The sequence below is a fragment of the Cyprinus carpio genome, chromosome A23 (assembly GCF_018340385.1).
Source record: "Cyprinus carpio isolate SPL01 chromosome A23, ASM1834038v1, whole genome shotgun sequence".
Taxonomy (NCBI): domain Eukaryota; kingdom Metazoa; phylum Chordata; class Actinopteri; order Cypriniformes; family Cyprinidae; genus Cyprinus; species Cyprinus carpio.
The window spans coordinates 7,472,428-7,486,155 of NC_056594.1; the positions used below are offsets into that span (position 1 = coordinate 7,472,428).

The 13,728-nt window shown below is 35.9% G+C and overlaps 1 protein-coding gene across 1 annotated transcript in view; it reads left to right on the forward strand.

The window, feature by feature from the left end:
* The first annotated feature begins 3,853 nt into the window (after window positions 1–3,853).
* Window positions 3,854–13,728, forward strand: part of pdzrn3a (PDZ domain containing RING finger 3a) — a 32,740-nt gene continuing 22,865 nt past the window's right edge. The window contains exons 1-3 of the mRNA XM_042712854.1: window positions 3,854–4,719; window positions 7,532–7,618; window positions 9,272–9,379. Of these exons, the coding sequence (XP_042568788.1) occupies window positions 4,006–4,719; window positions 7,532–7,618; window positions 9,272–9,379 (909 nt within the window). The 5' untranslated portion in view covers window positions 3,854–4,005. The remainder of the gene's footprint in view (window positions 4,720–7,531; window positions 7,619–9,271; window positions 9,380–13,728) is intronic.

The following is a 13,728-nucleotide window of genomic DNA, read 5'->3' on the forward strand; positions in this document are numbered from 1 at the left end:
TTGCTAGCTGGGCTGAGTTCTCTGGGATTTATGAAAAAAAAAACTGTTATGTTTGAAATATTCTAAAATGTAGTTCTGCAAAGCCACACAGACAATCTTGTCAGAGTATTTTGAAAGCATTTGCATCATTTGCATTTGGTTTAAAAGTCATGTTGATGAAAACAAAATTTCTGAGATTAAATCTCACTGAGGGAGAACTTTTGCATGCTTGCATTTTAATCATAACTGTGGACGGACAGTTGGTTGAATAAATAATAGTGGAATTATAGAAAGACTGTCACTGCCATATGTGCAAAGAGAAAGACTGCACTGATTTCATGTTTCCAATAAAAGCCTGTGGATTCTTGGTATGTGAGCCAATGATTTGCTGTCGGATTAAAACAAAGCAAATGTTATTTTCTGCAGCATGAGTACAGGTGAATGTTATTCGTGCTTATATTTAGCAAAACAGTGCCACCCGGAGTGTTTGATGGGATTTACACCTGCTGTTGCTGCATCAATAGATGGCGCTATTGTACGAAGTATCAGGTCAGTTACTGTAAGACATCTTGAGCTCTGGAGGTGGACTGAAATGATCTCATCAGCAGTCTTTTAGAGACCTCTATATGTGTTTTGTGAAAGAAAGGAAAATTGGTTATCTCGGTTTAATTCAAGCACCCAGTATAGCTAATCTGAAGAGTTTGCCGTGTAATCAGGAGATAAGAGCCATAAGAGAAAAAATACCATCCTCAAGCATTTGAAACTGTTAATTTAAGAAGTGCAGTGTGAGCTCTGCAGATTTTTAGCATGATTTACTCATTCTAATGGGCCTTTAGGGAACTAATTGGATCTTGAAGCTCTATAAGACCTAAATCAAGCCCGCCGCTTCAGATAACCGGAGATGCGGTTAGCAGTTTTTCATCTGCTGAGAAATGGAGTTTAAAGAAAGAGAGAGAGTGTGTTAGAAAATCTCCTTTCACACACAGATTCGTGTTCTTCATACATTCATATTCTTTCTCTGTCTTTGTCGTTTCACACAAAGCATCGGTCATGAGTGAGTGATTGCCTGTGGATGTGATGGATATATTGGTTTGGCTGTAATTCAAGGCAGAGGATTTAATGTGTGGAAGCGGCGTGTGAGTCATCAGGTCACACAATAATTCAGCAGCTGTTTCCTCTTGCAGATGTAAATAGGTTGCCAAACATTAGCCTGCGGCAATCTCTCCTCGACTGCTTACATCTCTGTATTCATATGTTACAGTTGTCATATTAATAATGGCTTTATACAGAGGAGCATTACATACTCTTTTGAGAGAGTAGGAACCAATATGTTGTCTTAACGTCTTTACTTTATTTCCAGTGTGTCTGTTCATTATTAAAAGTTTAACCAAAAATATGATAATTCTCAGAATGTATAAGCTGGTGTTTTAATGAACATGCACTGCAGAAAAGGACTTTCTTACTTATTTTTTGTCTTGTTTGCCGGTACAAATATGTAAAAACATTACATTTACTGCAGATCCAAAATGACTTTTACATATTATGTCTTGTTTTCTGAAAATGTATGCTCAAAAAAGGCTTTCCCTTTCATTTACTTTTCTTACCACATTGGTAAATATTCTTTCTTGTTTTATTATGAACTAACTTAATATTGATCTTTTTTTCTTTTTTTTTTAAACAAGACTTCTCTTTTTGTACTTCACAGAAATTCATATGGGTTTAGAACCTGAGTGTGAGAAAATAATGACAGATTTTTCTTTTTTTTTCTTTTGCGTTAACGATTCCTTTTAGGCATCAAATCACACTAATGAGGTGACAATTTAAGTTGTTACATGTTTCCATTTTTGTCTGTCCTGTCATGAAGGCTTCATGCAGACAGTGACTTATACGATGCCTGTTAGCTGTCAGACGTGGTCTGTTGGGAGTTTTTCATATTTTTCATCTTTCCTAAACTTCATTTATCACAAGCGCTGACAAGAACATGAGAACATGAAGCAACATCTGCAGTCTCTACACACTAGCTTTTTAACCAGTTAAGATCAAGCAAATATTTAAAAAAAAGGTCATTGTTTATTCAAACAATTAATTTCTTTTAATGTCAGACAGGCACATGATCACATAATTCAATTTATTTTTTTCATTTAGCTTTTTGCCTTTGTCTCCAGGATACATTAGCTATTTCTTATGAGCACTTGTGTTGAATGAGACAGACACCTTCTTAATAGTGTGTATATTTGGTTTGCCCAACCTTGCCTCTTTTATAAATCATACCAGATGTCACTGTAACAATGCAGCAAACTAGATCCAGACAGGTGTTTTGTACCTCAGTATCGTTCATGTACAAGGTGAAGTGTCAAATGGCCTGTTTGAGAATCACATAAACCTAATAGGCTGAGATAAATTCTGTTTACCCACACATGCCTTTAAACAGTGCCCTTTACTTCCCCTTTAATTAGGTGCTGAAAAATAATGAGATGTTAATGAATTGTTCCTCATATCCTATGCCTAACAGATAACCTTTAATTATTCCGCACTCTTCCGTCTTCCTTTCCTCCAGTAAAACAGCCAGCTGTCATGTAAGATGCTGAAGATTTACCTCCCAGTCATCAGGAGTTTGATAAAGCTGTAATCCACCACTCTCACAACACTTTTCTACCATTTGAACCTGTGCTGGGAAATATATTAACACTGCTGTATCTGCACAGGGGGATCAAGCAAGTGCTGATGCTTTGGAAATGTAGGCCTGATAAGAAGCAGTGCATGCTTGACATGAGCAGGCCACAAACTTGCAGCTGGCTTAAATATGCTCCATATTATTCAGTGGGGATGTGATGCTGAGATAAAGTGTGTGTAGCTTTATCTTTTTACACGAAGAAAACACTGTAAAGCTGACACAATTGACACAGTGTTGTAAAAAAACACTATGTGAATAACAGTGACTTGACTTCGAGATGTGTTAAACAGCAACATTAATGAAACATGGAAAAAATTTTACACATTAACCTACAAAAATTATACATTATTTTTGGCAAACCGATATTGATAATAATCAACTGTATAAATAACTACATTGCATTGTGATAGAAATGTGAGAACCTGACACTAATGAAATATCACCATTGTCCTAAAAATGTAAGATGTGTTTGCACATAATGCTTGAATTCATCAGCTCATTAGCAGAGAGATGCATGAACTGAATTGCTCTGTCAGAGAGATAAGGTAATATGTAATTAAATCCAGTTAAGTTTTCTTAATTAAGACACGTTTAAATACAAGCATTTATACAGTTGGGCTTTCATGACAAGTAAACATATTTGCACCTTCGAATTACGGTGATACATAAAAAAAAATGCTATATTAAATGAACCGTAAAATTTTAAATTGTAAAATGCATCATGGCAATGATTTTTATCGTCTGTAATTAAAATAATGATAAAAACTTTTAAAGAGATAACTGAATCAATATTGTGATTAATGAGAATTACTAAATAAAAAAATATCAAAATACACAAGGCAGTTAATGTTTTCCTCAAACATATTTAAAAGTTCGTAAGACTTTCTTTTTTAAATACATAAATGAAATAAATAAATACATTTATTCAGCAAGGACAGATTAAATTGATCAAAAGTGACAGTAAAGACATTATAAATGCCACAAAATATTTATATTTCAAATAAATGCTTTTCTTTTGAACTTTGTATTCATTAGCCTACATAATCCAGTAAAAAAATGTATCACAGTTTCTTCAAAAATATGAAGCAGCACAGCTATTTTCAATAAATAAGTTAAGTAAAGTTTTTCATTACTAGTTAATTATAGTTTTAGAAGCTACACAACGTCATCTACATTCTTTAATCGGGCACTCATCACGCGCACGCGCGCACACTGCTCCGCTCGTTGAGTGTTTACGGTAGCTCGCGCCTCTCGTTCTGAGTGAAACTAGTAGTTTAATCGCTCATTTCGTGAGCGTAGGTTGACAGCTCTCTCCTTGTTGCTGAGTCGCCCCGGTACTTCACGTCAAGATTATGGGCTTTGATCTAGACCGTTTCGAAGGTCCCGTGGATCCGGACTTGATCTGTAAACTGTGTGGGAAAGTTATAGAAGATCCTCTCAGCACTCCGTGCGGACATGTCTTCTGCGCCGCGTGCGTGCTCCAGTGGCTCGCCAAAGTCAGCACCTGCCCTGTCCAGTGCCAGAAGATCTCCACCAAAGAGCTGAACCACGTCCTGCCCCTAAAAAACCTCATTCTCAAGCTGGACATCAAATGCGACCACCGTGCACGAGGCTGCAACCGGGTGATGAAGCTCCAGCATCTGCCAGAGCACGCGGAGACCTGCGAATTCTCTCCGGTGAGATGCGGGAATGAAGGATGCGGCGCTATGCTCAACTTGAGGGATGTGGCTTCGCACATGCAGGAGAGATGCGAGCACAGGGCGGTGGATTTCTGTAAGGATGGATGTGGACTCGCGCTGACCCTCAAGGAGAGGTCGGAGGAGGACCACAGCTGTCTCCAAGCTCTCAGGACACACAGCGGTCTCCTCCAAACCAAAGTGCTGAGTCTGGAGAAGGAGCTGAAGCGCCAGTCGCTGAGCTTCAGTAAGAGGGAGAGATCCCTCTTCTCCAAACTCTCCGCGCTCCACTGCGAGCTGCACATCACAGCGCTCACATTTCAGAAGAAAATCACCGAGTACAAGAGCAGGATTGACGCGCTGTCAAGCAGCTGGGTGCCTCTCGATAAGGTCAGTATGTCCCGTTGTGAACTGAGTGAACAATGTAACCGAAATCAACCCTCTAAAACTATAAATCAAATCAAAGTGACAACCTCCAGCGAAGTTAATTACCTTGAACTCTGAATTTAATTACTGATCAAGTTGAGATTTGGGAACTCGAGCAGACCTGAAATTATTGTGGCAAGTTGGGAACAAAAGGTATTGTCAAAACATTTTACTCAAAAGTGCCGATTAGGCCTACTATGAATGTTTTGTGGAAAACAACGATAAAGGGTGGATAAAATGGACTTCATTTAACATTGAAATGTTGTGGGGCATGATGTGACTGAGTACAAGCTGTAACTTTGAGCATAGTAACTCTTTTGAAATATGGAATATTATAGGCTAATTAATATCCCTCATACCACTCTTGAAAGCATGGAAACATACAGAAATTGTTAAACCATTGGAAATTACTGTACTGTATACTATACTGTATAAAGTTCTTATTGTATTGTTGACATTTACTTCAAGTGGTTTTGTGTTGTCTTGTTCACCCAAGAGCAGATATAACAAAAATATGAAGATTTTCCAAAAAAACAACAACAATCTTAATCTACAACACTTAGGCCTATATGATACGATTGGAAAACAAACATTTTACTTTTTACTAAAACTTGTACACTTTAGTCAAAGTCAAAAGTCAATTCTGCCACATGTACGGCACATACAGAGAATTGAAACTGCGTTATTCTCAGACCCTTGGTGCATATAGATAACACTAAACACTAACGGTAGAATATAAAATGCAAATAAATACAGATTAAAATATAATATAAAAACAAATATACAAATAAGGACATGCAAAAAAGGATAGATAAAGTAGCACAAGGCACATGGCAGATAGATTTGTAAGACAAAAATGCAAAAATTATACATACTGTACATGTTGTCACAGTGCCAGAGGGACATCTTTGTACTGTGTTCACACCTAAAAGGTTCATAGCAGTGCCTAAAAGCGATAGTCGACTCAAAAAAAGCAAATTCTGTCGTCATTGTTCCAATCCACTATGACTGGCTTTCCTCTGTGAAACTTGAGAGAAGATATTAGAAAGAATGTTGGTAAGCAACCAAACGGTTTCCATTCCCATTGACTTCCATTATATTTTTTGACTATACAATGGAAGTCAACAGGACCTGAAACTGTTTGGTTACCAACATGCTTCAAAATATCTTCTTTTGTTTTCCGCAGAAGAAAGTCATACAGGGTTGGAACAACATGAGGGTGAGTAAATGATAACAGAATTTTGATTTCGGGGTGAACTATTGCTTACTACTACTCTAAATATACTAATATGCAACTTTTAGAGGTAGATAAGGTACACCAAATGTCTTTTTAATGGTACTGTCCCAGTGACAAGCAAACATTTTGCACAATTTTTCTAGCAGTGTATAGCTGATATAACTCTTGTGACAACTTCTTTATGTTACAACTAGCCCCGATCTTCCATCATAATTAAATGGTTGTTGGAATCCACTTGTTGTTGTTGTTTAAATCTGCACCTATGTGAAGAATCGTTTACATTAAGTACTTTTATATAATACGATTTTACTGGAGATTGATCCACACGGAGACCTCTCTCAAGACTCTCTCTTAACTGAAAACAATTCACTGCCACCAAGCCAGCATCATCAGTTCATTTTCATGTCAGTTTAAAGCATTCACACTTGAATGATCTAGATCTGAACAAGAGAAACAGAACTTGAACGTCCTCATTCTGCATTCAGATGCTTTCACGTAATTACACTGCCTCCCATCTTATTCAAGCAATCTGATAGTGAGTGAATGGTCTGTGAAACCAACAAAATTAAGACTTAAGTCTAATTGATTTGACAGCAGGCATGTCTTGTGGACTTCAAGGACATAATATGTAAACAAAAGAGTCCCTTCCTGTTCTCTCCGCGCTGTGGTTGAGACAGACACTAATCAAGAGCTCATGATGCTCGTCTCTCTCATTGTGACAGATTTCCGCCTGCAGCTGCCATTTCAGCGGGGATGCCACTGCTAGGACTGTTTGACAGACAGCTCACTTAAGTTAAGATATTTTAAGGCTATCTTAAATCTGTCATTCTTGATAAGTCACAGGCCCTGCCTTGATTTTCTCTCGGCCACATCTGCCTCATGACAGCTGATCAAACCCACCCGTCTGTCATAAAGTAGTGTTATAAATATGGATTTAACTTGACTTGCAGACTTCTAACATCTGTCATAAAGCAGTATTACAAATATGGATTCAACTTTACTCACCTTTCCCTTGTAGATAACAAATATTATTAAATAATACAATAAAATTGAGTTTAGCAATACATAAGATGTAAAATAAAACCTTTTTTTGCTAATGGCGAGTGAATTTACAGGCCGAAAATTCACTTACCAGCCATAAATATTTATATGTTTTCCCTAATCTGAAGGAAAGCAGTGTGATTTAATTCCTCTGTAATTTCTTCTACACACTTCACTCTGTCCTGAGTGTGGTGAACACCTGGCCACATATTCATAAATTATTTTCAGACATTTACATTACCTTGACTGTGATTTTGCCAGGTGTCTCTGAGGTTGTGATTTGTCTCAACTGCTTGATATATGATAATCCTCTAAATCTCATGTGGCTTTGCCGTTTCATTAGGTAGCTAATGGAGAGAGCCCTGCTTCTTAGGGGAGAGATGGTTAGTAGGGTCAGTGAAGCTGTGTTGAAACCTGCTGTAGCATTCTGTTGCAGCATCTGAAATATGTAATTTCTCCTTTCTGTATATCTCTTTCTATCCTATCTCTCTAACACAGGGTGAAGAAACAAGGAGCCTCAAAGTCACGCTCCACAGAACATCAGGATCTCTTGGATTCAGTATCATTGGAGGAAGATTGTGTGGGGTATGTAATCTAACTGTGTGAAGATGTATTTAGATCAAAAATGTACATTTTTCAATCATTAAGCACCAAAAAGGACACAAAAGCACCTGAAAATTATCCAAAAAAAAAAAAAAAAAAAAAAAAAGTAGTCCATGTCACTTACATACACTATATTTCAAGTCTTCTGAAGCCATTTAATAGCTTTGTGTGAGAAAAAGATTGAAATTTAGGTTGTTATTTACTGATAATCTTTGAAAAACATGATATGGAAATAATCAGCTTGGACACTCTATAGTTAGTGCTATAATTAACAAATTTTGAATAATAATGGCAAAAGAAAGTTCTAAAATGTACATTATGTAATTGAATTCAGTTTGACTGGGAAACTTTTTGCCATTGAAATGACTGGGGAAAAGTATCCCAATCAACCTGAATTCACCGTTTATATATACTGTATATAAATGACAGAAATAAAAACATCATGCTATGGGAGACATTTAAAAAGTGGGTTAGTTTGTCCTCTAGGCACAGAAGGCTTTTGTGCAGTCTTTCCTAACTCAACCAACCCTTCCATTGTAAGAACGAAAAACAAAATCAGCAACTGAGCCACATGTAAAAAGATAATTGCAGATTGCACAGTTTGAGCTCCACACAGTTCTCTCGAGTACATTGTGTGAAATGCGAGCGTGGGAGCCATTAAATTCTCACATAGATTGTGTCCAAGTGGAGAGGAGAGAGCAAGCTGTGGGTTTGGCTTTCACTCGCATCGCATTCTCTTCTCTAATCTAGTGGAGAATCACCACAGGCTGTTTACCACCTGTTCAGTCTTAATGGACAGCCATAGTTAACCTTTTTTGCCATGCAAGTTTATGCATGCTGTACATAAATTTATGCATAGAGAGCATGCCCTTGAGTCAGGCTCATGCTCCATTCAGAATTTGTTGAGAGTGCCTTTTATATTTCAATTTAATTTCTAGAATGGAGCCAAACAATGAAAGGGCTTACGAGATAACAGAAGAGTATCTGTTCTTCTTTTGTTGAATTAATTTTAAATTTTAAAGTTTTAAATGTCATTGATTTACAATTCAGCAAATTCCACTTATTGACATTCCTAATTTTATTTTATGATTTTATGATTTTATTTTATTTTTTATTACATTTTAATATTTAATGAATAATTTATTTTTATTTTATTATAATATTTTATTTGTTATTACAAAGGTTTATGTTCGAAGCCATCCATATTGGCTAATATATTTTATATTTAATATATTGTATTTCTGCAGTCATTATGTAATAATGACAAAGCTGCTTTATTTCAAACTTTTACTTTTCTGCATTTAGCATTATTCATTTAGTATGTTCTTTGATAACAAACATAGTTATGGATCTTTTGTTATTAGTTATTGATAGTTTATGGTACTTTTAACATTCAGATATGAATTAGATTATTTAAATATATCAATAATAAGTTTTATTAAAACTTAAATACTTTTTAGTAATTCTAGAGCCACCTTGTGAATCTGCTGAGGCCCCCTGATTGAGAAACTCTTGTCATAAATGGAAGAATATCTAACAATTTATTGATTTCTTTATACAAACTGAATTTAAACTAATTCAGCTAAGCTTTATTTTAATTAACTAGTCTAATTTTCAACATTTGCTTCTATCTAAGAACCAGAGCAGCCTTGGGATTTCAGTGATGGCATCTATGTATCCAAGATAGTGGAGAACGGAGCAGCTGACAAGGCTGGACTGCATGTTCATGACAGGATCGTTGAGGTTCGTCAGTTGATTTTATGAATGCAGGATTTGCTTTTAAATGGCAGGTAGTGTAAGTCCTTTGCAAAGTTTAGAAAGTTTTTTCTTAGACAGGATGAAGGCCAAAATACTGGATGCACTCAAACTGGAAGAAAAAGGTCACCAAGACAACCGCTAGACAGATGAAAGCCAAATGAGATAGACATCATACCGCTAGTCTGAGCTGCTCAACTGGTGCCAATGTTTTCACAGTCTGTCTGTTAGATTTGTCGGATCCAGTCAGACTAACAATGTTGGCGCCATTGTAGGTTGATTTCACACTGGGTGGACTTCTTTAAAATGGGTGTTAGTCTGTTCATTCAGCAGTACTGTTTCACATATTCATATCTAATAGGAACAAAGTGTTTCATTTATAAAAGAGAATGTTTTCTATTAGGGCACATAACAATGACAACACAACATCAAGATATAGTAGTAGTAGTATAATAATATCTACAAAATGTGACATCTGTGCCCATCCAGAATGCTGTTAGAACATCGGCTTTGTCATTGAATGTCTAAGAAAAAAAACATGTTTTCATTGAGTGGCCTCTTATACAAGCAGAGCGGAGCAGAGCAGAGTATGATGATTTCTTTCTTGACTCACTTTGTCTCATGTGGGCTCTTTGCTGTTTGTCTGACATGATGAACATAACAATGGCAGCAGTGCCTTTTGAAATCTGCACATCACACTCGATTTGTTCCCCAGAGAGTGCATGATACAACTGATGGTTTCAAAGAGGAAGTCAGCCATGTAGCTTTTGTGGTGGTCTCAGGGCTCTCTTTTATAAACAGAGAAGGTACAACTTGTTCAGAGATGACGTTTTAAACATGTATGTTGTTATTACTTTTTTTTTTTGTGATGCACAAAAAGAGAAATTAACAATTATAATAAAAGTAATTCATATGGCTCCTGTGGTGTATTGCAGGTTTTCTGAAATCATGAGTTCGGATTTTTTGTGAATAATGACTTGAATGTAATCTTTTACTCATACAAAGTTGTTGTGGTACATACTTGGAATATAGCTAACAAAATCAAATTTCTTCTTTTATGCCCCCCCCCTTTTTTTCCCAGTTTGCTACTGCCAGTACATACAGTATACAGGCATGTTGCTGTGACCATGTAAGATATGCTGCTGCTGAATGAAAAGGCATACAGCATATAAACCCCCTAGCAAATCTAGACAAGTGGTGCTGGCGGAGGTGGAAGGTTTTAGAGGAACTTGCTGCAAGACCAGCATTCGCTGAAAACCGAACCAAACTATTTAAATGTTGAGCAAGCAATTTAATTTGCTTCAGAATCCGGAAAGTCCAATCAGATTGTGCCATGTAGTAAACAATGTGATTTCTAGCAGACTGCATGTAAAGGAACTATCAGCACCAGCTAGTTTCATCATTGAATTAGATATTTACATCTAATATAACATATGGAGTATATTTAACATTTATATGATTTATTACTATGCATTTTCTCGCACATTAATTATTTTCTTAAATAGTATTTTTAACAAGTTTTTAGGTTTCCTTACAAAAATAGCCATAAAGTCATAATTAATTTATAACTGAATCTTCCAGATAAAACCTCATCAATGCACAAATAATTTAACCTAGCTGACAATTTAAAAAAAGTTGACAGCAGAATTTCTGACCAAATGTCAAATAAGACCAAAAATTTAAGGCATAAAATAGCATTAACATAATCCAAAAATGTGAGCTATAATGCCGGCCTAATATAGCTATCTTTTTTGTTGATCTCTGATTAACAATTGTTTGTTTGTTTGTTAATCAGGTGTGTGGTATAGCAGTAAAATCTGCTTGCCCTGTCACGTTGCACTGACATTTCGATGTGTTTGTGGACAGATTACCTAAAGGCTTTCCTGCATATGCTAAAAGACATACCCAGGTGAATCACATACATTAACTATGTTTGTGACATCTTGTAAATCTGGAAAAACAAACTATTGGAATGTTTTTCTGCTGAGTTAATATGCACTGGCAGGACAGCTGCAAGCACATTATTTTCCTCCTTCAGGTTCTGGGGTTACGAAAGCATTCCTTCGCTGATACTTTCATTAAGCGCACTGGTGTGTGGCGAAAACAATTGCTGTGAGCCAATTCAGAGGTTAAGACCACTAGCTTGGGAGGTCAGTGTCAGCAGGATAGCGATGATATTTTAGCCTGCAAAGTTTATAAAATGTGCTTTGGACTTACATCTTGCGTTAGGTGGTCTGTTGCATCTTACAGGAAATCTAGGGTAGAAGGCAGTGATCCGAGTCGGAGCGGGTTTGGAAGAAATAAGAAATATGTTCAAAGTGAAATTCTTTCTAGAACTTGATTTTTTGTTTTTCTTGAAGAAAACAGTCATTCTCAGGCCTTGTCTCTGAACCTGACAGACCACAAAATAACCCCCTTCAACAAAAGAGATTCAGAAGAAAATCACTCCTATGTTCTCAGAAAACTCAGATTATGATCCATCAGCGAAAAGCCTGTGGGACCAAAAGGACACTGAGACAAGGATGTGTCCTTGTCTAATTGTCTAATGTTCGTTTATGACCTGGGTGCTTTATGTAAAGGTCTACCTCAGTTTCACTCTATTCATCTGAGAAACAGTGTTGAGACAGACTTCTTTGATCTCGGTGTGCTGTTTATGCGAGTTAAACCCTGACACCGCCTTTCTCGACTTCAAATCTCCAACTGCTGCTGAGAATAATCACAACACGTGGTAAATTAGATTAAAGATACAGAGAAAAACATCAGAAAGGATCATGGAAAGATTAGAGAAATGAGGAAACAGGGCTCTGACAATGGTCACTGAGCCGAAAGCAAGCTCAGTGAATGAAGGTAATGCCTTAGGACGGAAAACTGTGCTGTTGTACAGCTTGTAAGTTACATAATGTAGTTGCTGTTCTTATTTCACATGAGTGGTCTTGCCACATTGTTCATTTTTTATTTTTTAGATTGTGCCTCTTGTTCTTTTTTTGTTTTTGTTCAGACATTTGGTTCTTTTTAATGTTTTTTAAATAAGTCTCTTAAGTTTATCAAATCTGCATTTATCTGATCAAGTATACAGTAATATTGTCAAATATTATTACAATTTAAAGTAACTGTTTTCTATTTTATTATATTTTATAATGTAATTTATTGCAAAGCTGAATTTTCAGCAGTCATTACTCAAATCAAGTGTCATGCGATCCTTCAGAAATCATTCTAATATGCTGATTTGCTGCTTAAGAAACATTTCTTATTATTATCGATGTTAAAAATTGCTTAATACTTTTTTTTCAGGATTTTTAGAAAAATTGAATGTTCAGAAGAACAGCATTTAAAGTTTGTTAGTTAACATGTTAGTATCAGTATGTTTGCTCATGATATTAAATATCATGGGTTTTTATCTGATGGTTATGATTTTAGGTTGTAATTGAAGAATAATGTACTTTCATATGGTAATTCTTGTGGCATCATCTGATGTTTTATGGCAGAAAAATTCAAAGCCATATATATACACACACACACACACACACACACACACACACACCATATACCATATTTAAGCCGTTTCTAGTCAGGTCATGATGACTGTGAAATGTTTTTATCATATTCACATGCAATGCATTTACAGTAATTATAGTTAAGTGCGTATGAAACTAATGAGATTAAATTGAAGAATGTGTTTCAGCAAAGGCACATTACATGATGGTTTTTCTTGAAAACTGATGTACAACTCCACTCAGCTGCAGCAAAAGATTCATTAGACCCTGAAAAAAGGAACAAACAGCAATTCATTGAGTTCAAACATGTTTTGGAGTTATATGATTAGAAAAATCACAGGGATGTTAAATGTGGATGCCCTGATGGGCCGAATGAGGACATGCAGTAGCTTTGACCTATTTCACCCTCTATTCTGTCAAATGTTGATGGCAGCACACAAATTAAAATAATAATATGCTAGATTTACTTAAAAATATAGTGCATCATTTTTGCATCCCTCTTCTTAAGCAAATTTCATATTGAATTTTAAGCAGTGTTACCTAAAAATCTTTAGTTGGCAGTGCTTAAATATTTGAATATCCCAATGAACAGATTTATTAGTTGGTGTAACACAATATTTTAAGTAGATTTTAAGTTATTTCTACAATAAAAGTCTTGATTATCCCATTATAACATTTAAGCTCATGAAAATTTTAAGTTTTTGTATTTTAAAATACCTAGGTACTGCTCAGTACTTAAAATTAGTTATATATTACAACGAGTGAAAGGCATAACAGACAACTGGTGAATATTAAATGACTTCTTTATTTTTTACAAATGCAACTTAAAAATCTCTTAAAACA